General features: G+C 32.0%; 1 protein-coding gene across 1 annotated transcript in view; it reads right to left on the bottom strand.

Annotated features, from left to right (window-relative positions):
• The window catches only part of LOC130898669 (potassium channel subfamily K member 17-like), a 352246-nt gene that overhangs the window by 3109 nt on the left and 321518 nt on the right, over positions 1-27619 (bottom strand). The window contains exons 5-6 of the mRNA XM_057808114.1: positions 4577-4867; positions 2323-2694 (exon numbers count right to left, since the gene is read on the bottom strand). Coding sequence (XP_057664097.1) covers positions 2462-2694; positions 4577-4867 — 524 coding nt within the window. The 3' untranslated portion in view covers positions 2323-2461. The remainder of the gene's footprint in view (positions 1-2322; positions 2695-4576; positions 4868-27619) is intronic.

Raw genomic sequence — 27619 nt, forward strand, 5'->3', positions numbered from 1 at the left:
ATTCCATTTCATAGCTCTTTTGTCAGGGTTTTTGTAACGGGAAGTTTTTTTCAAGATTGAGGAATGATGGGGTCCCGTAAATAAGTGTGGAATTTGATACATTAAACAACTTGGCTATTTCTCCATAAGATGGACCTCCACTTCTTCCATCGAGAACCTTTTGAAGATCTTTACTTTCTTCGAATTTAGGCTTAGTTGACATATTGGTTCTAAAAAACAAAATTCTTCACGCAAATTCCCTAAATTCTCCACATATTTTATCAATTTATTTGTGAATGACCACTATAGGCGACAGTTTTTGACCATTTATTCATTATTTATATGTTATGGCAATTATTCATACTTAACTACGGACACGGGAAAGCATTGATCAGTTTTATTATACTACTACAAAAATGCCGAGACCAGCAAAAGGACCGCTTCTTATATTTTATTGATTACGAAAAGGCTTTCGACAAAGTAAGACACGATGAGCTGATGGATTGCCTTTACAGGAAGGGTCTAAACGAGAAAGACCTCACAATCATACGGGCGATTTATGCTAACCAAACAATCAGTGGTGAGAACTGAAATCGGTGACACAGAACCATACAGCACCAAAAGAGGCGAGTGACAGGGATGCGTGTGGTCTCCTCTACTCTTTTAAATGGAAGAAGCGTTAGATGAAGCAAGAGAAAGTGTTAAAATCAATGGAAAAATTCTTAATAATATAAGGTACGCTCATGACACGGTCATGAACAGGATCTCCAAGCACTCTTAGATCGCATAAAAATTATAGGAGAAGATTATGGCCTTAGCATCAACATCTAAAAGACCAAAACTATGATTGTCTCCCAAACATCCAACCATCATCCCATGTATATCAACGTAAATGGTGGCATCATCGAAAATGTCGATAAATTTAAATACCTGGAGTGTTTGATAACAAAAGATATAGACCCAGATATAGAAATAAGATCACGTATCGAACAAGCAAGAAATGTCTTTCTAAAAATGAGAAAATTGTTCACATCCCGAGCACTCGACCCTAAAATCCGGTACCGAATGGTGAAATGCTATGTATACAGTATCTTATTATACGGAACGGAAGCTTGAACCTTTAAAGTGAACTGACTAAGGCGCTTAGAGAGTTTCGAAATGTGGATCTTTCGGAGGATGTTGAGAATTTCCTGGACCGCTCATATCAGTAACGAAGAAGTAATACAAAGAATAGGCACCGACAGTGAACTTATAGAATTGATAAAAACTCGAAAAACCTTGTATCTGAGACACATATATAGAAATGACAAATACAGACTTTTGCAACTGCAACTGCAATTCTGATCGAAGGGAAAAGGTAAAACGTGGTCCTGCAGACGACAGACTTCATGGCTGCAGAATATTCGCGAGTGGACTGGTTTAGACTCTCAGACGTTGATGAGAAGGGCCAGAGACAGAAATGACTGCTCAGTTTTTTTGCCACTAAATTTATTTAACATAAATATGATAAAATTTTAATAAACTGGTATAGGATACCAATAACATTTGGATATAGTAATTGTCATTCGTTTGATTCACGTCAGGCAAAGAAAAATTTAATCCAACAAATGAAAAATGATATCCTTATATTTTCTTTACAATATGTTCTAGAGGAAACCTGAAAATACTGCTCAAACGTCTTTATGAAAACTTATTTTTTGAAAAGAATTCTATATAATGGATCTGATTGCATCTTAGAAAGTGACGGCAAATTATACCCCGATATCACACCCTGCTGAATACCTATTTTATGGATCAAACTGCTTGATTATTAATAACAAAAAATAATCAAGAAAATCGCCTGCTCAAGACGTAAATGATTTGAATAACCTGTTTATAATCAATGCATATATATTAGATTCTGGAAAAACTATTAAAATTCAACCTTATTCTAGCCTAACCTCATTTAAATGGACAGATTTCAATTTAAAATCCAAAAGAAATCAATAAAGTATAAGAAACTTCATATTTATGTTTAATACCATTTTCAAAGTTATTTTTTGAACCAAATTAATTCGTTATTACAATTAAAAGAGACCCAAAATCGAGACGTTTTATCCTTGTTATACTCGTAAGAATACTATCCTAAGCAGGTCTTGGTTTAAGATGTTTTTTTTGCTTTAGAAATTTAACGAAAACGTAAAGAAAAATGACTCGTGGGAATAAAGGTAGATGGGTAAGATAGTGTAGACAGAAGTTAGCTCTTCGGTTTTAATAATTTACATATTTTTGTAGTTTTCGACCTTCTATCAGTTTTCGAAAATAAGTAAGAAATAAAAAATAAAATAATTGAGTTACCCTTACCCATGCCAGTGGACCTTCGCCCAGGTGTATTCCTCTGAAAAGTATTTTTCCTGGGCAAACTATTATGTTGTGATGCAGTAGGCGCTTTTCTCACCGGAATAGTTTTAACTGGTGCAGCACCTTCTGTAGTGGGTCTTTGTCAGGAAGTTTCTTCATCTTTAAGCCTCAATTCATTTCTGGTGCAAGCCGCTCCAATATATCTTAACAAAGTCATCACTTCGTCCTGTACTAAACTAAAACACATTGCTACAAGAGCCATGCCGGTCAAAATGTAAGCCGAACAAGCACATAATGATACTTCTTCTGCTCTTTGTCCAGGTAAAAGATCTCCAAAACCTATTGTTCCTAGACTTGTGAAGCAGAAGTAGCTACCTGAAAATACAAATCATTGAAATAACTAAACAAATAAAATCGACGAAGCCGACAAATTTCCAGACTATTTAACAAAAAGCCGTCAATGCATTGGTAAATAAATTCCCGCTAAATTGTTCGTCAGGTACGAGTTTTGTTAGAGGTATTGTGAATTGATGGTGTAGTGCTTGTAAACAGTGTAGATCATGAACACCTCTGGGAATTCCAATTCAATGAAATGTCCATGATATAAAATTAATTTGATAAAATATAAACACATTCTTAATAATCAACTATTTAGAAATTAAATTACTGCAGATGTAAGTATCTCCAAATTTTTCTCCAGATTCATACTATCTGAAGCCTGTTTAAAAAATAGCCGGCATTCTTTCGAAGTTCGAATATAAAGGGAATATGTGATGAAAGCGAATAAAAAAGCAGCCATTAGTACAACAGCTTCTTGTTCGGATTGTCTACCTCACAGGAAAATGAATTATAATTTCCTTAATGGAAATCTAATACATCTCTGTTGAACTAGTTTATTAGAAATTTTAAACTCATTCTAATCCATCAACGGACGTTAAAACAAAAAAGAATTTTTTGAATTTAGATAGACATGTAACAGACAGACATCCCCAGCATCCATCTCAAGATGTGAAGCATCTATTCTTCTCAACAAGTAGATTTTTGATTATATTAAGAGGGCATTTTGATGGGAGAGTGGCATTTCAATGACAAAGTTATTATATTTTCCAACTAAAATCACTGAAAAACTCACTTTTTCTTAGTAGTACGTATTCAGGTAAAACTGTTTGTTGTGACTATGTTTGTTTCTGGTATACTATCAGCACTAATTGCGTTACCTATCTTGCAGACTTTCGCAGCTGTGTCATAGGTAACCTTTCAAATATAATATTGTATTCAAATTCGGTTGAATTATCTACTTCATTACCTGTTTCACATACTTTTATTACATTAAACGACGATCCCGAAAGTAAAGAAGGGAAAACCATTTTTAATAAACCATTCCACGGGAGTGAGCATTCACCTCTAAAATGTCACTCAACTGTTATAATTTGTCCCCAATTGGTACTTGAACATTTTTTGGAGTAGCAGTTCATGCTGGAATGTCATGGGGTGCAACTGTATCGATTGTTCTAAGACTGTAGCTACGATTTAGTGGTTGCTTACTGTTAGATATTGAGAAACAATTGTTTTTTTTTGTAGTTTCAACTCACACTGATTAAAAGGTCCAGCTTCCTTTGGTTGGCAAACATTATTCCACCCTAGCATCAGACATTCTATTTACTTGATCTCTCCAGACTCTTCCTCCACTCTGATCCATCTTACAATATCATCATCCACATCGAAGCTCTGCTTTATGTCGCACTCCCTTTTGACTGTAGTTGTTCAGACTAAGCGTTTTGTAACTGCTGTTTTGGACCTTCTTCCTCTAGCATGGGTGTGAGATAAATTTGTGGATTATCACTTTGTCCTATTTTTCCAGATTATCCTTCTTTAAAGCTTCATATTAGTTTGCCTTTGTTATCTGACTCTCCACTTTCTCTGTTAGATTTCTGCTATTTGTACTATTAATGCCAAATATTTAAAGGTTATAATCTGATCCACTGTCTGATCGTATATAGCCAATTCACTTCTGGTTCTCAGATATTGTTTCCATCCCTCTTAATTAGTTGAATACACTAAAATCTTTGAGAATAAGTACAGTAAACAAGCAAGAATTCATTATCTGAAAAACTTGCTCCAGTAACCTGTTATTTTTCAAGCTATCACATCAAGCTTCCCTGAATTTCGATAAAATATTAATAACGAAAATAAATTTGGAATAGCGCTTGTCAAATTGTCATTACCATGATTATTTCTATCTGTGCAAAACTCTTACCTTCCAGAAGCGACCAGTTTTCAAGCCTATGGAATAAAACTGCCCCAGTACAAATATATGCCAAGACTATTACCAAACTCAAGGTTACTGGAACTCGAATCGTATTCGAACACGGACATTGCACTTTTTTTGGTGATACTCCGCACATTTTTCCATAGAGTCTTCTAAAACTTCTGGCTAATATATCACCCGTAACAGAGAGGTAGAGAAGCATTAATGGGATACCTATGAGGGCGTAAATAATTGTTACTAGTTTACCCCACGCTGTTCGAGGAGAAACTGAACCATAACCTGGAAAAAAATTTCATAATGAGATAGTGATGATGCAAAAATGTGTGTTAATATCTTCATATTACATATTCATCCTTAGCTTGAACAACGAAAATAAAAAATTTGGTTATTTGGAATAAATACAAGGGTTAAAATTGTATTAAATTATTTCCAATCATAATTTTCTGTCACTTCAAGAATATTTTTATAGGTGGTTGTAAAGTTGTATCTAACTGTTATATTACCCTAATATTTAAAGGAATAAATGATCAAATTTATTTATTTCAATCCAGAAAATGCTGATTATGCTGAATATTTATCATATTATAGAATGGAATCAACCTACACTTATTTTTTATTCATGCCCATAACTTCTTAAACGATTATGATAAATAATATCGGGTATATTGGACTACTACCTTCGCGAAACTCAAAAAACAAACAATGCCGTATATGTTCTTAGGGTATTGGACTAGCCATGTAACAAATTATGAAAAGTCTAACATTTTATTATTTAGAAGTGAACAGGTCACAATGACGTCAAAATACAACTCCGAAAAAAACAAGAAGCTGACAAATGACAATGAAATATTGACATGCGGAGTAACGACATTACTTTTGGGTCTCCCCAATACAAAGCATTGAGATCTGGGGTTCTAGGTGGCCATTAAACTGACTTTTGCCGCACAAATTTATAATTAGAAATATTACTTTGGTGTACTAAACGACTGCCAAAGTTTAGAATATAATGTCGTTTGATGTACAACTAATGGCTGTAATTATCACTAGGAATCTAAAGATTACAAATATCAAATTCTTCATAATGATGAAAAACTAATGAAAATAATTAAATTCTGCTTTCCAAATCATATCAACATAGTTTTATTGTAGTAAATGAAACATATTCATACCAAATATTGTAATAGAAAGTTTTTGAGACTTTTTGTTCTCTATGGAATTCTGGAATCACAAATTTCAATCGAATATAACCAACGAATACGAGAACTAATCGCATTATATTATTACTTTGATGGAGATCTCTTGGAAAATTTGAATTTATATTTTTACTCTCGAGAAGATAGTAAGATCACTTTTCCAGCCAATTTGGAATTATCTTTCGTTTTGAAATAAATAAAAAAACTATCTAGCCCGCCTTGTTGGAATAAGCTCATTAAAACTAGTAGTATGATTTATCCAAATCAAACTTGGGCAAAATTAGTTCTAACCAAGTTAAATACGAAGCGTTTTTGTTCGGTTTGTGATTAGCATGTTTTCGGAATTTCGTTACATCTTTGATGAGTTACAAACTTTGAAAACTTGAATATATTAATTATCATATTCATCTGAAAACTCACTCAAATTACTCTAATTACCAAAAACCGTAGATTTCAATAGAATAGTCACAAAATTATGAACAGAAGCTTAATAATTTGAAGAGACATTTAGTAATTCCTAATTATAGAATGTTGATTATATCAAGGATTGTTGTTATTTGAATGTTTTAAATGATTAGATGATCATTTGATAACAAAAAAAAAAGTCAAAGCACCGTCATTTACATGAATTTGGCGCTTGATTATAATAATATATAATCTTGTTCTGTTCTCAATTATAATTTATCCTGCCAACTAAGCCTACCTATTGATCTCGAGTATCATTGTTGGTGCAAATTGGGCAGTTTCTCTCTATCATATCTCCACATGTTCGACAGTATTTAAATCTGAAAATCGACGTGGCTACGGCAAAAAATTAACACCAGAAACTCCATATGCAATTTGTGGCCAAGTCTTGATAGAAAAGAGCTTGTAGAAGCCTAGACCAAGAGCCAGTGACTAATTTCAAGTCACAAAACTTTCTACAGTAAATCCTCTAAACTACTCCTAGTTGTTGACAAAATGCTATAAATATTCATTCATAAATTCAAATTTTAACAGAATGAAAAAGATAAATAACCAATTGATAATATATAATGCCAGAACGAAATTCCATCACCAACAGTCTGCCAGAGCAGTGTATTTTCAATTCAATTCAATTCAATTTTTTATATTATACAGTTGAACATAATGAATTTCGAATGAATCATTACCTATAGACATGTAGTGTGTTTGGCGGAATAAAAAATTCTACACTACTATCTAAAGGCCTTGAGCAGCTCATGCCAAATGGTTAACAATCCGTAACTTTTCAGGGTTAACCTGCACAATCTAAATATAGCAAAAATTATTGTTTCAATCGCTTTTTTCTCAAATACTTACTCTTTGACTCGATAAAATTTAAGATTCAGGAGATATGTAGATTTTTATATCGAACGAACCCGTTCGCCATAAAGAGACATTTTGAAGAAAATTATCATAAATTGTAATCATCTATTTCCAATTGAACTGCTTACTGCCGAACATGGTGTTACTTACTCAAGGAAAAAATTGAAATGTAGAAAAGTTTAGTTGGTTAGCTTACAATTTATGTTATTTTCCTTTAGAATATCTCTTTAAGGCGAACGGTTTCCTTGGCATGTAAAAAGATCTAAAAGTCTACATATCTGCTTTGAAAAATCGACTGAAAAATTCATTTTTGCTATCTTTAGATTGTACAGTTTGTCCCTGTGAGAGTTACGGATTGTTAACCATTAGGCATAAGCTGCCCCTGGCCTTCAGATAGTAGTGTAGATTTATTTATTGCGACAAACACACTACTTGAACATATGTAATCATCCATTAAAAATTCGAATGTATAATTTAGAAAATATCTTAAATACAATTTTTGATTTCGCAACTTTAAAGGCCTATAACTCATAAACGAAAGTTCGCATAAGAAAATTTTTTGCATCAAGTGCCCACTGTATAAATATACCATCGTTTGAATTGAAATGTAATTTGTGAATTGAAACTGGTACTTTTTAATTTTTTAATCAGGACAGAGCTCCATTTACTTATCATTTTAAGATCCTTCTAGGAAAAAATATAACTTTTTTATCACATTAGAATAATTAGAATGTTGAGGTTATTCCTCTTTGGACCTTTGAGTCTAAATTTTCACTTGGCTTTCGGCCACTGAAGCAACGGAAAAAAACTTTCTCATTCTTTATTAAATATAATTCCAACAAAGTAAATTTTATATTTGAATTAATTCGATTTCACATTGACGACGCAGGTTAATCATTGCGTATTTACGTGTAATATTAATAATGTAACGCTTTTCGTACTTGTTTACACTTTTTCTATTTGTGGGGTGAATTAACAACACTGTCTCTTACTTCTCAATTTATTTACAAACTATACAATACACTAACTCATAATAATTTACTTATAAATATCACTTAAATAATTTCTGCGATTACTTTTACTAATTCGTCCTTTTCCCTAAGACTATTTATTTAAAACTAACTTAATGCGCTACATGAACTTATATACTACAAAGTTCTAGAACAAAAAGAAACACAAGTAATAAATAAATAGAAATACTGTAATAAGCCTCCTTCCATAATAAAAAGTTCTTTAAAGGCGCAACCGCCATTTATAAAAAACAGATTATAGGCGCCGCGCGAATTCGCCGAATTTCAAAAATCCATTGTAGCAGAACAGGGCCGGCCTAAGGACTCATTTCGCGAGATTGTTCGTAACAATAATAGAACCGGTACCTCCTGAATACTTGGGCAGCCAGTGGTAAAAAATAATACTATGTAAGTTTTTTATTGTGTATGTAAAGGATGTGAAAAATCCTATACCTTTCGGACTCCTTGCAACTATACTTCGTGGATGTACGGTAAACACGTAGTTTGAAAGACAAACTATCATCCGTTATAACCATTATCATTCATTTCTATTATGATATGTTATGCAGTTTTATTAGACCATTAATAAATTTGACTCTTAATGTTTTTAGAGTGCATTCAATGTAGCGATCCAAGCACGTACCTACCTGATATGTTCCTGCGTTAAACTTGTTAATTATAGATAATAAGTACCAGAAAGTAAGCCGGTGAACAGTGGCAACATTTCGTCTTAACGATGTACGTGCCTCGGTCATTATTCTCAACTTCTGATCCCGTATACTACAACTTAAGTCATTTTAACGGAAAATTACCCACTAATATTATTATCGATTACATTCGAGTCTCTTTAATCCACACGTATTTGCTGAGAGACATTGATTTGTTGATTGCGATGTTTATAAGATAGTTTTTTCCGCCAATAAATTAGGAGGGAATCAAAGTTATATAAAGGATTTAGAAAAGTTAGTGATTTAGTGTGGTAGTTTTAGGAAATGGATTTGAAAACTTCTTTTCCTTAAGATAGCTCCAGTTTTCCTGGATGGTACACTAGAGATTATAAAAAAAGTAAAAGACAATTAATAGAATCAAATAGCTTTTCTAATTATATAATATTTGTCTTTTATTTTCATAACTAAAACTATAAGAAATTCCGAGGGCACAATGACAATAGGGTGTCCTCTAAGGCTAAACTTTGCTGACTATACATCCATATCAGCAATCGATTTATATTCGCAGTATATTATAAATAAAAATATGGTAGTACGACCAACAGTGGGGTTGATTGTTCAAATAATGAAAAAAATTCAATATCTGAAGGATCAAGATAGAAACCTAGGGCTGGTCTCATTCTACTTAAAGCAAAAAATACAATAAGTTGTACTGCTTCTATTGGAATTTCGAATAAATTTGAACAACTAAATAGGAATTGAAAAACTATTGGCAAGAAATATGAAATTTTCGTGATAGGTTGTTCTCATGAAACAAGTATTTGTTTTTATTTTGTATTCAAAGTAAATAATGCTTGCAATTAATCATTCCATGAGGTCCAGAAGCTGGAGAATTTTGTAGATTATAAAACTAGGAGTTCAGTCAAAAATTTTTCAATTTGATAAGAAACTTACGATTTCAAATTCAAGAAAACTCGATTAACAGTTCCTTAGCTGCAATACTGATTTTCAGATGCTTTTTGTTTAGTTCGGTACGAGTTATTTACGTAAGTTTATGATTCGGAAAATCTTGAAATCCTTATTTCTACTTTCTTGAGCCTCTTTAGACAATATCCCAACTGAGAGAATCAACTTCTACACTCTCCATAACCATCTCTGCTGTTTCTTTTGAGAAGAGCTGAGATTTTTCTGGGTCGATCATTGCATTTCTATTTAAGACTTTCATTATGGTAGAATTGTACTATTTAAAACAATTTGATGAACAAAGTAATGCAAGAAACAAAGGCGTACTCTAATCCTTTCCTTTCTTTGCGGTGTTATCATCGGATAGGCAGATTGAGGCAGATTAAGGCATATTATTTTTGTCCTAATAATTGAGCACGTCGAGTTTAAAAAGTTACCTTCCACATCTCCGAGGAAGCCGGAACTTTTTTGTAATCATAGCTGCTCTCAATGCTCATTAAAAATTCGTAGCTAATAACGTTGCGAAGCGGTCTTTTTTTGTTGTACAGTGTGACCGATATGTGGCTAGGGGAAAAATTTGTTATTTTTTTTCCGTTTTTCAAACAATTATATATCAATCATTTAAAATAATGTGTTATTTGGTCAAACTTCCATTGTTCTTCAATATCCTTGAAATATGGAAAAGAATTATACCGTTCCTAGATATTGTGGCTTAAACAGTGTGTCTACATAAGTTAGAGCCATATGGAAAACTTTTTTATTAGTGATTTTATGGAAAAAAGTTATTCTTGTCAATATGCAACCATCAGATATCAATTTTTTAACGCAGTATACGAGGTGTGTCTTTATTTTTTACAATTCAGAAAAAGGTTATAAGTGAAGTTGTTTTGAATCGAAAGTTATATGCAATTACAGTCATTTATTATGAAAATTCAGGTTTTGTGATTATTTACTGATCATTCAATATTAATTATTCTGACAGGATAGAAATTAACGCAATTTAGGATGCCCCAACATGAAGTATGTGACAGTGAATATCAGAGTGAGTGTTCATAACATTACAATGAAAATGTCAAATTCAACAATTGCAAAAATTTTAAATAAATTTAATGTTAGTGGAAGTATTGAAAATAAATTTAAGAATAAACGCGACTGAAGACACTGAATTTGAAGCGACGATATTCGTTTTGAATTCTGCGCTCTGATCCAAGGAAAGCTGGATGAAGACCCGTTTTTCACAAGAACTATAATATTTTACGACGAGGCAACATTTTCTTCAAACGGAACCGTCTCATCACAAAATTATCGCTGGTGGTCTAACGTTAATCCAAACTTTGTAATAAAAACTCTTTTGTTCTTTTAGAACGAACGTATGATATTGTGTGTACAAAAATAAATTAGCTGGATCTGTTTTTCTTTCGACATTTCTCAAATAACGCAAAAAACTTAGAATTATTAGAAAATCAGGTAAGTGGTTCACGAACTTCCGTTACAAGAACGTATGAAAATTTGTTTCCAACAAGACGATGCTTCCATCAATAGTAAATTAAACGTTAGAGTACTGATTGAAAATATGTTTAATCGGAAGGTATTCAGATATTTTTTGGCCTCCTGGGTCTTCTGATTTGACTCCTCTTGCCTTTTTTCATGGGGTTACTCGAAACAACAGGTTTATCAGCGTGAACATTTTGACGATGTATACCATTTGGAGAGGATTATTTCTGAAGAATGCCAAAAAATTACTCCAAATATGATACGGATTATTAAATATTCTATGTATGGATTTTTCAATTTTTACAATAGATAATTATTAAGCATTCATTACGAATTTGAATTTCAAGGTTGTTCAGAAACAGTAATAAATAGAAAGATTATCTTATTTTTAACAGGTAATAGACATAGATAGTATTTACCCACAATAATTAATACGGAATGATTAGTAAATAATCACAAAACCGGAATTTTCATAATAAATGGCTGTAATTGCACATTTGAATATAACTTTGAACTCAAAACAACTTAACTTCATAACATTTTTTTGGATTTTTGGCAAACTTCGTATACTGCTTCAAATAATTGATATTTGATAGTTGTTTTTCAACTTTTGGACCATGCAGAACTTTTATGGAGAATAAGTTTTTTTCATAAAACAACTAATAAAAAAGTTTTCCATATTGCTCCAACTTAAGTAGATACACTGTATAATGTGAGAATAACAAAGTAGATTATCGAAATTAGAGTTTTTGAAAATCGAATTTTTTTCCGCTCTTTGCAACGGTATTAGGCAGGAGTCAAAAATAGAAAAAAACATGACCATGATCATGATCAGTAAATAATAAAATAAGTAGATCCAGCTTAAGATAAATCAAATGACATAAGCAAATTTAAGTATCTTGTTGCAACATGAGAAAAAGATTATATAAAGATATACATTGCACATCGAGAGGCAGTTCTCAATTTTAATTCAAATAAAAGTTAAATAAATAAAAATTTTTCCCCAGACAACTCCCTACTTTCTAAAATAACCCCCCTTAAATGAAATTTTTCGTTTAACTCATTAATCCAGTTCATAACAACAATTCCCGACATAAATATGGAAATTCCTTAAAAATATTGGTCATAATTCAAGTTATCGGATTCATAGCTCTTGTACTATTTGATCCAAAATACTATAGTATGGATTTATTAGAAATTCTTCTAGTACTTCACATAAATGACACAGGTAATAAAGCATAAACGTGTTTCACGTTTTCGTGTACCACGCATAATGTTAACCGAGGAAGAAAGAATACGAATCGATACGCAAAGCGTCGCGGTATTGAGTAAATCGAACCTATTTGATATTTCATTTCAAGTCGCGTTGCAAGGTATTATGAGCGAAGGAAAATTATAAATGAGAGAATTGGAATACCACAGGAATTTTTGTGCTCTAAGAGATTTTACGAATATAAAAATATATTATTGTTTGAAAAATATAACAAATGGTGAGACTAATTTCCTTTCTAGTCATAATCTTCCCAGCATATATATGTTTAGTTTAATCAAATAAGTTGTGTTTTTCGGAGTCTCTTCTAATATTTCATAGATTATAGGCCCCTTTTCTCCTTATTTTATACCGTTCAAGAACTCTTATGCTACCAAGCGCTACTACATAAGCATGTTTAGAAAGAGAGAGAGTGAGAGAGAGATAAGCTTTATTGTCATAAGAAAATTTCACAGTTTTATGGACAAGGCAACACAATTTCATATCAGATAATATAAAAATATGAAAAATAGAAATATAAAATAACAATTTGACTTCGTACTAAATTGAATTATACCGTTCTATTGAGTTATTGAGACTATTGTAAATTGTAGAATTCTACCAAATAATAATGAGGTCTTTCAAGCAGAAATGTCTTTGTTCTGTATTCTCTCCTCTAGCTGATTCAATAATTTCTTGGCATTGAATATAATGAAATTTTTAATAGATCAGAAGTGGGTATAGTTGAGTAAATATTCAAATTATTTCTTCTAGTACGGCAACGATGAGCAACAAAGAACAAAGAGAACCTAGATGAATAACAGGACAGTTAACAGTATAGATTCTTTTGAGTCTATGTCCAATTTAGTTTTCAGTTAATGAATTATTATTGACATTTGCTTGATTATTATTCCAAAAGTAACAAGACTTCTACCTAGAATTGGAGATTGCAGGTATTAAAAATGACACTAAACCAATGGAGTTGAAAGTGCGAATTTTTGCATTGCTGTTAACCTTCACGTCAAATGATCTTGTGTTCCCAATCAAAGACAATTTACCACCCTAGTGAAAGTTTCTTCATCTTTCTCCTTCGAAAGAATACTTCTCATTTCATCGAGACGAAGTAGTGAAAAACAAATCCTCAATTTCATCCCAAATAATAAACTTTTGTGCATCTGTCTCTGCAATTTTCTCCGAACAATGAATACGAATGAGAATAATTCATCCATTTCCAACGTATTTATTAGCAAACATTTCAATTTTTGATTCATTTTATGCATTATAATGCGAAAGCTATAAAACGGGAACTTGTTCGTATTCGCAAATATGACGAAAAGATTTTATGGATATTTTCCAATAACACTTTCATTTCAGAAGCTCTTTTATAGACTTCTCATCATATTTATTCCATAATTTTTACAGAGATGAGGATGTGTCTCGGCATAAATCGGAATTTTTTAATAAAAGTAGAGAAGTTGGATAATTTCGAAGTCAAATTTAAAGTTATATGGCAAATTGAAGTAAACATCATGTCTTGAATTATAGTAGATACGAATATAATGGAAAAAATTTATTAAACTCTGTAAGAGTCTTTCCTCATATACAAGATATTAATCAAATGAGATTTGATACGTTTGGATGTATATTTACGTTTGTATGATATTAAACTTATGTATTGAAAACATAACCGAGTTAACGAAAAATCCATCGATATTCAGACTAAATTTCAACGAAATACTATAAATACAGAGTGATTTATAAGAAATAGTCCACCCTGATATTTGTTTAAAATTTAATTGACTTAAGTGCAAGTTCTCTCAAAAATGGAAAATGACACTTCTGATTTTCTAACGTATCATTTGTGTTTTCACATCAAGCATGTTTCGTGCCACGGTGAATACTTTTTGCACGTGAGAAATGTAAATATAACTATAGATATTTGAAAGAGAAGTTTGCAAAGAAACACGGAGGCATATTTCACCTCCATGAAATCGTAGAGGCATTTCAGCTGCTAGATAACCAACATCATATCAGAAGACTTACGAGGAAAATCCCTATCAATTAGTATAATGATCCAATTAATTATTAAATGGACTTTAGTAAGATAAACCCAAGTTTTAATTAGATACGAACACAGGCATTTTGTTTGGCTGCAATAATAAGTGATGGTCATGCCATCAATTGCGATGCGTTTAAAATAAGTCGAATATATTGGGTGTTTTGTGGTTGCTGTGGACTGTGTGTTTGTTTGAAAAACACTAGAAGTGAATCAACCGAAATACGAGGATTGTATAAAAAGTTCCTTATCTACCTGAAGATTTCAACACAATCAATATGAGTTGAGAAATATATTTGCGCATGAGTTGAAGGATTCTCACAACAATTTCAGCTATTTGGACTCTTTGTTTTGTTTGATGATCGTATGAGTGGAAAAGATTTTTCTGACAATGGGAAAAAATCGAGTATAAAGCAGTCTTTAAATATTAGTAACTAGGAAGTAATATGCCTATTTTAATGAAAGAGGAGTTAGAACACTGTCTTCAGAGGTTTTGTATCATTGTTTCCCTTTTGTTTTTGCAAAAGGAGACAAGTCTAAAAAAGTGTAAAATGAGTTCGACAGTGCTCTAAAATTAAAAATGCTAGAAGAGTTAATCAATTTATATTATTGCGAGTAGATAAATATCGAGGAATATTTGTTTTGTTCAATATGAAAACGTAAAATTTATTTATAGTGTTGATATATCAGAAACGTGTGGTTCTTCTAGCAGAACAAAGTTTTAGGTTGAACTATGTGTAAGGACTTAATGTCAAGGTAATTACGGTATAGTTTATCACCTTGTATGTATTTTGGTAGTTCAAATATAAACAGGAATTTTTGTATAAACACACGAAAAATTTAGAATCGTAAATGTGGTAGCACTCAATATCAGACGGCTCTGTTACGAAACATAGAGAACAGCCGAGAAGGCGTAACCTCGCTTTTTAGTGTACTTATAGCCGTGAGCGAGAAAGATCAGTGTCTATTGCTCAAAGATTATATACTCGATAGATCTGCCACTCTGTATAAAATTATATACCTGAAATTAAAATGCTGATTAAATGAAGTATTTTGTAAAATATTTTGGTTTCATTTACAATTTATGGGACAACCAGGACTGACCATCTAAATTTCACAATTAAATGGTTTATATAAGATATAGGTAGATGGAATATTGAAACACAGGATGATTATTATAATTTTTATTTTGTTTTTGACATTTTATAACTATATCCATAAACAAAAAATTTTCCTTCACACTTTAGCAGTCTAAGGACTGTCAACGGTGTGATCTTTGCTTGTTTAAAAAATGTTTCTGTTTGTACATGTTACATACAATGATATATAAAAAAACTGATTTTATAACCATGGTTAATTAATGATTACCGTTGTCTTTCTTTCTGTCTAAAATTCTAATTTGAAAATATGTTAAAACACCAGCAAGTATCAAAGTTACATAGGTTTATTGAAATTCACTTCTAAGTTGTTGCCTCTGGTAGAAGTTGCAGGTCAAGGAGACGCTTATTTCGATACTGATATTCAAGCAAATACTGGGATACAATAGTTAACAAAATGTAAAAACTATTTGATAAAAAGCGCAACAGGCCAATTGTCATGCTACAGTTCATGTACTATTATTCATCATTAAGTTCTTTCAAAGACACGAGTTGGGTTTCTCGAATTTATTTCTTTAATTCTACAAGAAGAAATTCACGTTTGTCAAATCTTATGAGCCAAGTTTCTCTTCTTAATCCATTACGTACGAGATCGTTCATTAAGATATTGCCTTACAGCTCTTCTGTAGTCTGTACATGCGACGTCTTCTAATTAATCAAGATTTGTTTCTTCGTCCAATTTTAATGGCAAAATTTTTTTCCACTATACGATCAGGTTGTGGAATTCGACTTTCGTGGAGCAGTCTAGAATTTTCCTTAGCTCATTAATGGCATTTATTTTGATTTACGATACCGTTAACAAAAAAGGAAATGTTGAGAGACCAAATAATTCTTCGTTTCTAGCTTTATGTGTAATTCCAATATCTAGAGGGACGCGATTAATTGGAACATAACGGTCGACTGACAAATCCAGAAAAACGCGATCAACGCTCGCCCACTTGCTTCTGAGATATTGTGCGATATGGACACTGCTGTTTTTTTAGAATAGAGCACCTCTTAAAATATACTTGTAGTAATAAACTAGAATCACCTACTATAAGAAATTTCTCGTTTACTTGTAGTATCTTGTAGTTTTAGATATAGATGTAAGAAGATTTTCTACAAAATTGCGTAAACTCCAGATTTTTCTAATAATTACAAGCTTTGTATCATTCAAACTGCAATTTTGGTTATGTTGACCACAACTTACCTCGTAAAAATCATTAATATTAATAAGCATTTAATCATATCTAAACTTACTATGTACTTCTTTTATAAAAACATTTTTTTAATAATTTCAATTATAATAACAGGATGTACTAATAAAAAATGTTACTGGAGAATTTCTAGAAAACTGTGATCGGGTTAATCCAATAATGATTTGAATGTTCGTAAACTAATCCGGTTTACGTTCATTTTTGTTCGGAAACTAATCGAGATAAGGCCTAGATACACCTATCATGCATCCTCCCAATCCGACTACTATCATACAATCAGACGAGTGTCCGAGATGGAAATGATTCTAGAGTTTAAACAGCTTAATTGACACCTTTCCGACACGTGTCTGATCCCACTCCTTACACGACTCTGATCATACATCAGATCTTATTCTGACCGACCATTCGACGGCTGCAGGTAGCGTATCGGTTGTAATTTGTAATATTTTTTCTTTGTTTTTTTATTAAATTCACGAATCAAAGCACAAAAAAGTAATAAAAATCTGATATTACCGTAGATCATGTTTCCTTGGCATTCTTGTCTCTTTGATCCTGAATTTTTTTATTTGGTACTGCATAAATAGCATTTGCATAGAAATGGTGGTTAGGATTTTTATTTACGTTGAGCCGAGGCGTCACTTCATACTCTTCAGTGTAATTTATGACTTCGCTCATTCCCATTTACGTCCACTTTGGATTTCTGTTCATTTCACTTATGAAAGATGTCGCTTGAACTATTTTCTCCGTCATTGTATATACACAGAAGAAGTAATTTGCAATAATAAAACTAATGTATAACTAGGGATATATCTATATTACAGCTTCATCTATCAAACTGCAATATATGACCGTATTAGTTTTTTGAAGAATACTAGATATGGCTATTAAATACGAGACTGCGAGAGAAAAAAAGTCCGATTGAGTGTTAAAAATTGTTGCAAGAGGCTTATGGGGACAATTCTCTATCTCGTGTGCATGTTTTTGAGTAGTGTAAGTGCTTCAGTGAGTGCCAAGAAAGCACTGAAGATGACCAGCGCCCAGGTCGACCTGTTACTGTTTCAACTTCGGAAACAGTGACCAAAATCAACCAATTTGTGATGATTGCCGATGCTGTAAGCGCCGATAAAAAAACAGTTAGAAAAATTTTACACGAGGAATTACACATGACAAAAAACTGACTCCTGACCAAAAGTTCTTGCATCAACGAGTTTGCTCAGATTTCCTTGAAAGATTAGAAAAGTTAGAAAAAGATCTGCTTCGAAAGGGACCCGGTTTGAGTCGATGGAAGCGGTAAAGCAAAAAACAACAGAGCTCTTAAAGGCACTCACCAAAGAAGACTATCAGCACTGCTTCGATCAATGGAAAAAATGTGTGGCGAGGGGAGGGGAGTATATTGATGGGGAAGTAGAATAATTTTTATAATAAAACCTCATTTCGTAAACAGTCTCGTTATTTTATAACCAGACCTCGTATTGCAATGATATTCAAAGTAAGAAAAATCTTTAGTGAAGTTTAATATAATTTACTCATCTCAGCTCACAAAATCTCATGAAACGAAATTAGGATATTCGAAAGCATCACGTCCTGAAAATATCAAAGAAAAATTTCTGATGAAATTGGTAACTTTCTCGAACTTTATACCTTTCTTGCCGATCAATTTCCATAACTAGAGAATTCAAAAGTTGTTTTCTTTCGATATTACAATTCAAATTCGATGAGATCATTTTTCTTGTAATAAAAGCAGAAATTGCGGTTGTACCTTTTGCAATGACTTCCAATAACACATGTGGAAAAGTAGCAAAATAAACCACTATTCTTGTGAATCGATAGTTGAACACTGTGAAAAAAGAATTGTTTCACGTACTCGTAGATTGAAAATGGATAATACTAGTAATAATAAAATTATATTGTTGTGGTACAAGAAACGTAACGAAATTGAAATTCAGTAAAATAACAATTTTTCATCATAGTTACTAGAAAGTCTAATAACAGTAGTTTATGTACAGGGTGAGCCATAAGGTACATTATATACTTCTACCATATGTAGAGTTCCTAAGGGAAGAAATCGTGCGGCTACAAAAAAATGACAACTCTCGTTGTTTATTAATTTACAGGTGTTTTATGAAATTTACCATAAATTTTAATTGGATATACTGTATACACAGATGAATTTGGGTATATTATTTGTAAACCAGAGGTATGTTAGAAGTCTTATTACACTACCTTGGCACTACTGCGTTAATTTTCTTAAAGTCGAAGTTGGCTTCCTCTCGTTTAAGTCTGAAGTGTCTGTTTAAGATACGGAATTTTGCAGTATCGAAGAACTCTATAGGCAAGTACATCTTTCATTTTGTGCTTCATACCGTTATGACATATTTCATTGAATACCTGTGCCACATCACAAAATTTTGTGAAATATATTTTTATCTACTAGCGATTTTTCTATTACTATTACTCGATAGAATAGTTGTTTTCTCTGAATCTGTTCTGAGATTGAACTCTTGCGATTTAAAAACTATTGAAATCTCTGCATACTTGTCTGCTTGCCCGTTCAATGAGAGTAGTTCTAGTATTGTATTAGTTATGAACGAGCTAGAGCTCAAGTCATGTGTGTGCAAGATAAAAATTGTGGCTTCTATTATGTACATCAACAGCTAATATCTCCGCCAGTTTTAAGTTATATTTTTGTGAAATATGGTTAAAAAACTCATCAATATATGTTTAAACTCACCTGATAAGTTTAATAAGTAATACTATTTGTTCATATCTTGAAAAAATTAAAGAAATTCCGACAGAAAACTTAATTTTACACATTTCGTCGTATTTGCCACATATAGGGCACCTTAATGAAAAGTAAAATAGGTTTTTGGAAAATTACTAACTACTCAATTAATCGAAACTAAAATTATGTCATGTCATGAAGTTTGCAAATTTCGTTTTTTAACAAAATCAATAAATACATTATCTGAATTATTTACTTCTATTTATAGCATAATTGCTTTTTAGTTAGTTGCATTATTCCGTACATATGAGTATGGAATACTAAATATGTTCACTGAATTGCTGGCAGAACATAACATAAAACCTTTTAAATATGGCGAATAATAAATATTTTCGATTTTATTATCGAATATAATACTATTATGAAATAATTTCCTCTGAAATCTGGGAATTTTAATAATTACACACCCCAACACTGTTTGATTATAGCAGACAAGTCATTTAATTATTTAATTTTGTGTTTCTATTTTGAATAAATTACACCATAGTACGAAATTATATTATAATATCAAAAAAAAAATTGGAATTTGTTGAAATGGTAATAAATATCGAATCGAATGACCTATATAGTGAGTTTGATGTTTCTGTAAGATCTAATCGATATTTCTACAAAAAATCAGACATAGCTAAATATCCGAAGTAAAGACGTTTTGACAATTGTTTGTGTTTAAAAACAAGTGACTAATCTATGTTTCATGTACAGTTGGAAATCTTCTTCTTCTTTTTCTTTTTGTTTTCTTAAGATTTAGTCTTGATTCTTCTACTATTCAGCCTTTGGAGAAGTTGATGGCAAGCTTTCCACCTCTTAGAAGGTTGACCAGGAGGTCTCATTGAAATTAGTTTTTTATCCTTTTCCCATTTAGCCCATTGATCTTTCATCGTGCTATCTATGATGTCTCTCCAATAAATGTAGTCGACTGGATCTCGTGAATACTACTATATCCTGAATATTCACATCTTGTCTTATAGTTTTGCTTCTCATTTGATCTCTTAGACTCACTCGATAAATAGTTTTCAATTTTTTCATATCTGCTGCCCTTATCATGTCCTTTTTTTGTGTTTGCTCGAGTTTCCCATGTATATGTAAGTATAGGTATTACGATTGTTTTGTATTCACGTTCTTTACTGTCAGTGGACATATATTTGTTTTCCATTTGAAGTCCCCCAGATGGCCAGACATTCTTAAGGCTTTATTTACTCCGCTTGCAGTGTCCTGAGGTGAATTAAGTAGCTTCAAAGGCACTGTATTCAGTCTCAAGCCCGGAGAAAGGATAAAAGTTGATGGAAAAGGCCAGAAACTTACCACCCCTTACATAGATTCAATGTTCAAAGAACTATAGAGCCTCGGAAATTAGACGGACTTAATGGAATAATGACATGGCGAGACAAGGGAAAAAACTACTACGGAAATCGCAAAAATACGAATTTGAACTTTAAATATAACATCATGGAACAACAGATATTAAAAGGTTATAATGAAAGTGAATAGATGGAAATCGATGCAAAAATCCAGCTCATTACGCTTGAAACACGTGGATAAGTCCTGGAAAATGCTTTTTTTGTCCAAAGTATATAAGCAAATGCGTTCTTTTGATAAGCAGGTATATTATAGGTGTATTCTGGTGGAGTATTAAATGTATTTGTTGAAGAGTCTTGCACAAAAATCTTCAAAAAGGGTCATGACAGCGTAGAAGACAAGCGCTAGGAAGGAGACTGGTCGAGGTACCCACTGTCATAAACGCGCAGCGACGGTTAGAATTATACCAGACAAACTAAATATCAACTACGAAAGTTTCTGACAGATTTTAACTCAAGCTTTCGCAATGAAAAATCTCTAGGGAAATGTTTTTTAAAAAATAGAAGAGCAAAAATAACATCGAATATCAATCGCAGAGCTCTGCGTCGAACAAGTAAAAAGTTATCGTACGATCCAGGCGATGGAAATTTTTTCTATCTGCAAGACCACGAAACGTGCCAAAGTCAACAGATAATTCCAAAATAAAGTTCGATACTCATCTGTTTGTTTCACAGCCGCTGGTGGTCCACAAGAAGTCTATCCTATCTGGATAGACCAAAAATTAAGCTTTTCCACAATTTCTTTGTTCAATTTATAGCGTATACTGGTTTTCATAGAATATTAAAAATGTCTGTGAGATTGAAAGCCCTTTGATACACAACCACAGAACTTCAATTGTTATAATTAAATAATGGATTGGTGACATGTTAATATTTGTTCTTCAAACCATCAAACCAACACAATACTGCTTGTCTTTTCAAAAGAGTCGCACTATTTATTTCTATTGATAATTTCTTCTCTCGATTCAACAAACGACATATCTTAGGAGGAACTTTTGAAAATGAAGAACTATCAGCTTGATACTCGTCTTGCAAAGTTTTGGGGATGGTCAAACTTTATTTATCTTATCAATGTTCATGTTCTTTTACTTATCGGTATGATACCACTGATCATTTGTATTTTCTCCTTCAAATAATTCCGCTTTTATCTAGTAGCAAACTCTCTCTTTCCAATTCCCCATAAGAAGAGTAATTTTATGAATTTTCATTCTGTTTACAGTTGAAGTAGGAGGGCTGCTATTGAAACTTGAATTTTTTCATCATTTTCAAATAATGCGGTATCCAAAGCGATGACTGCCAAATGTTTGAGCAATATTTGAATGTATCCAAGTAAAACTAATGTTCAAGTATGCCTCAATCTCACGGTATGGCACATGATATACTATGCCTATAATAGTGAGAATGAAGTACTCCTAAAATTTCGACTTTTGAAAATAGCCAAGTTTGAATACTGGGAATGCAGTTTTGTTTTGAAAAATTCAGTGAAATGAAAATACATTATTATATATTCACAAATTTTAATAGTAACTTATTATTTCGGGATTGTGAATATCGGAGGTGCTAGCACCATTTATTGGAATATCATTATAATTAAATTTGAATATTTATGAACACATTATGCGTAATCTAAAAGGTCCTTGCAGTCATTTCATTTGCTTTTCATGTGATTTATTACCTATCTCGTATCGTCAAAGTATCGCGGTGTTGTATACATTGCGGATAATGTGGAAACACTAATTACTCCGCGAGAATGACGTTGTGATTTCCATCCATCTTGTAGAACCGTTTTCTTCACCTTCAAATCCTTTGAATTTCCTTCAAAAGATTATAACAGATATTAATGCTTATGCTTAAATGCTGTAAAGTGTAAGTGAAATTAAGGATCAGAAATTATTACTTCAGTTCATCATTTCTGTTGGAACATTCAAATCTCGTCAATGAGAAGAGAGAAGTTTCTAGAAATTACACTTATGCGTGAATATGATTTATGATAACCATTCGTCGCATCTAACAGTTAACTATCCTCGTTTTTGGTTATATGTTAAGAAATTGTTGTTATATACAAGCATACTCGTTTTATTCGTAATTACATGACAGTTACAATAGTACAGTACTGGAAAAGCTACTCGTTTTTCCTTTGGTTTGGGACCAGAAGCTCGTAATTTTTGTTTCAAATAGCGGGATGAATAGAACCGTCAAGATAGAAGTTTAACTAGTAATAATTCGTGAAAAACCTCCTCGATCTTATTTTTGCATTTTGCATTCTAATTTTTTTGAGGAGAAGAGAAAAGTATAATCCTAAAAATAGGTTGGTAAAAATTGCATGAGGCTCTTTTATACAAAAATTATTCAAATACGGTTTTTGTAGGTTAATATGGTTAATTTTTATTCGAATTGTTAATGTTTTTATCAAACATTTGTTTGTTAAAAGTTAATAGCAATGAATTCATTCTTCTTTATTTTACTTGAATAAATAAATACTTACTCGTATATACAAAGAATTCTTGCTCTAAACCGCTACCTTTGTTATCTCGAAGTGCGATACAAGAAGGATAATAGGAAAATTGATCCGAATTTTCCGAGTGTCTTGCACGGAAAATAATCGGAAAAGGTAGAAGGAAATCAATAGAATACATACAAATCAACGAGTTAACCAGGAAAACAATAAAAGAAAATAAGATGAAGAAATAACAATTGAAAATAGAAGATAATAGTAGAAGTAATAGATAAATTTGAAATAAATGAAAAGACATGAACGGTGTAGAAAGCAGAATTGAAGAGGATATAAATATTACTGAAAATTTCACGGAGGACTGTACCAAACAAATAAGAAGCCACCGAAAGAAAGCGTAAAAAACTTCAGATTGAAATAAACAACGTTTAACAAGAAATTTCACACCACAAAAATTATTTAAAGGAATGTTTTTCACTCCCAGTTATTGGTCTTATGTGGATCTATGTCTGTTACATTTATTTCTTACTGTAGAAAAATACGATACTGCGCTCAAGAATTCTTATTATTGAACGTTAATATAAGGCTAGAAAGAATCCTCGATAGTGACAACCTTTGGGATATGCATGAGGTCGGATCATTTTGAAGGCAGCCTTTTGAAAATAACTTGAGAAAATTCAAGTCAAACTTTGGAGTGCATAAATATTTATACGACCTGGAAACCAGTATATGATTGTTTTCTCATTTCTGTTCTAATTAATAAATGTCCATCAAGTCAGTTAAAAGAAATTTGACAAACGTTTTGGGAAACTATCGGTATTACTTTGAAATTTTAATTTGTATTAGAAAAGTAGAATTTAAATAGTAAATCTGAATTTAAGGTTAACTAAATAATCCAGGGATATTATGATATCATGAGCATCAGAAAACTACTGGCCACGAGAAGTACCTGAGCAAAAGTGATGTAAGCAAAAGCTAAAGTTTTCTGAACTTTGAAGTGACAATTTGAAAGATTTTGGGGAATATGAAATGTTTCAAAACAATAATGTGACTACGGGAACTAATGTTTATTGAAATATATCATTAAAAATTTTAATATTCAAATTTATCAATAAAATCCACTCTAAATTGAAAGTCTGAAAAATTTTTATAGCTACTTCGTTAATTTCAACCAAATAACGGACAACTTCGATATACCATAATCATTTCTTATGGGACTAAATATTACTTATCGGTGAAATATACTACAGTCGACTAAATCAACTTATAGTATTACCAAACAGAGCCTCCACACGTTTCACTATCATACCATACCATTAACAACCCTTCTCAAATTCACTCCCTATAACACCCAAGATTGACAGTTTAGCACCACGTATGTTATTAATATAATCCACCCTCTACTGAAAATAGAATTAATCCTTCCGTGGGCCTGAAAATATTTATTGTGTATATACGAGGATTATTTGAAAAGTCTCAATCTGAAGGTATCAGCACTTCAGTTACTTTGGATGTATAGTTTCTTTTTGACACACGTATCAGTGAGTCGTTCTAAAATTTTGAGAAAAATGCTGCAATTACATCAAATTTTTTTATGGAGGACGCGCCTACACAAATGAAAGAGGAATTTGACACAGTGAACAGAGACTGTGCACCATCATCAAGTTCGTGACATTTGGGGCTGATGAATTCAAACGTTGACGTATCAGCTTCAATGACGACGAGTTTCGGGATGGCCAAAAAGTGAGACAACCAGCGATATTATCGAAAAAGTTCACCAAATAGTACTGAAAGACTTATGACTTATTAGGGAATTATCGGAACGGCAACTGCCGTCTTTTAATTAAGGAAGACATTAACTTTATGGTTTTCTTTTTTTACAATGGCTAGTTACCTTTATGACTCATGTATTTTCAAAAATAAAAAAGTATATTGATTTTAATATATAGTCAAATTCCCGAAGTTAGTTGTAAAGTTTTCGCTATTCGGACGGTATTCTTTTTTTGAAGGAAATCATGTCTAAAAACTCTATAGTTGACCGTCATAATTGGTAGGTAATCTAAAGCAATTTTGATATTCTTTTATTTGGATAATGGTTACGTTGCTATAGTCAACTAATGCCTTTTATCGAAAAATAATGTGTTTTGCCTATTAGAAATAATAATCTTGGTTGGTAATCTGTTGATGGATTTGTAAGTTATATCAAGTGAAATAAAAAATACAAATTAACTATCACCACTTTATAAAAAAATTTATGTTAGAAATACTAGCTATATATCTATTGCCACAATATTCCCATAACTCTATTTATAATATCCACTTCATTAAAAGTAAAATCAACTAAAGTCGGCTTTAATAAAACCGCAATTATCACGATAATTCCCTATTCACGAGATTTAAGCAAAATTTTCGCATTTTGTGTGTCGATTCATAACTGTAGATGGAATATGGATACTCCGGAAACGAGAAAATAGTGGATTGAAAAGGGAAAATCTTCTGCGAAGAAGGGGGTTTCGTCGACCATTAAAGTGATGGGGACCGTTTCTTGGTATGTATAAAAGAGTATTACGCATCATTGATAAGGTAAAGGAAGAACTTGAAACAAAGCGACCGCTTTTGAAGACTACTTTTTGGGACAAAAACCTTCTCACACTTCGGTGCTCATCATGACTATATTCACACGATCTGGTCCCCCGCGCTTTATTCCTGATTAAAAACCTCAAGTTTCTCTTTAAGGAGAGAGGTTTACTAAAAAATCAAAAGCTGGGTGAATTTTGATATGGAAGTATTATTTCTACAGCCTACACCCTTGTACACAAAATACGAAATTAAGCTGCAATTATGTATGAATTTTTTAAGGCAGAAATTTGATTTATAATTTGTACATATGAATTATAGATGTAGAAATAACATATAATGACGATTATTTCAAAGGCGATGAAAGTAAAAAGGAAATAATGTACATTTTATTTAGCGCGTTTTTTATATCTCTTAGAAGCAGAACCAGGAATGAAACAGTTATTTATATGATTAATTTGAACAGTACTTTTCCTTTTTTCTTCAATTTTCACAGTGGAACAGAAGTTTTTTTTTTTCGTATAAATTTGAGGAATAGTATAATAGTTATAAACGCATATAAATTGAAATATCTCTTCACATATTTCATTTGAAAAGGAAAATGTATTTATTTTTACAAATAAACGTGAGGAGAAAAGCAAGTAGAATTAGAAAATAACTCTTTTCCGTGACCTATTTAAACATAGAGATCTTGGTAATATATCTTGTACTTGTTGACGTTTAGTCTGTTACAAAAACTAAATTAGTTTTCCTATCTGGAAGTGAGAAAAACATATCTCTCTTTACTTTTTCACGGTTCTGATAGGAGAAGCGAGTGTTTCTTCAATTGATTATAAAAGGAAAGTTTCTAGAAGAATAACAACTTTTCTCACTTTAGTAGTGGTTTTTGATGTGTTGAATCATGGAGAAATTAATTTCCGTGATAATCAATAAATGTAAAATACAATGATGATTGTTTTGTTGTTATTTCCTCAGTTCTTGAATAATATAATGAGGATTATAAATATAGTTCATAAATACTAAATAACACGCTTTTGAAATTGAAAATAATTCTTACGAAAGCTTAAGACAATAATGAAGGAAAAATACTAGTATTATTATTAATAAAGCGTGGGGCGCTTTTTATTTTGTGTGTGCTTTGAAAGCGTATTGTTTAGTTTTTAAAAACTATATTTATTCAATTGATATCATCCCCGTATCATGCCTTCGCTGTTTATACACTTACATCACGTCAAAACTTCTATCGAGCCCTAACTGTGTATTTGGTAAGGTTGTCGAAGTGCTTGGTCCCCAACATGGAGATCAGAGTTTGGAATCATCTATCGAACGAAATTTTTATTGAATAAGCAACTTTCTCTAAGCCCAAAAGAGAGTTACAAACCAACAAACGCACATACAGGTGAAACTAATATAAGCTTATGATTGCCTTGATAGTGTATAGATGTCCCCAATTATCTTTGAAATTATCTCAGTAATGTAAAATATGGATGATTGATTTATATAATTACGCAAATTATCAGTGTAAAGTCATATTTTGATAAGTCGGGAAAGAG

This window comes from Diorhabda carinulata, chromosome 10 (genome assembly GCF_026250575.1).
Source record: "Diorhabda carinulata isolate Delta chromosome 10, icDioCari1.1, whole genome shotgun sequence".
NCBI classification, from domain to species: Eukaryota; Metazoa; Arthropoda; class Insecta; order Coleoptera; family Chrysomelidae; genus Diorhabda; species Diorhabda carinulata.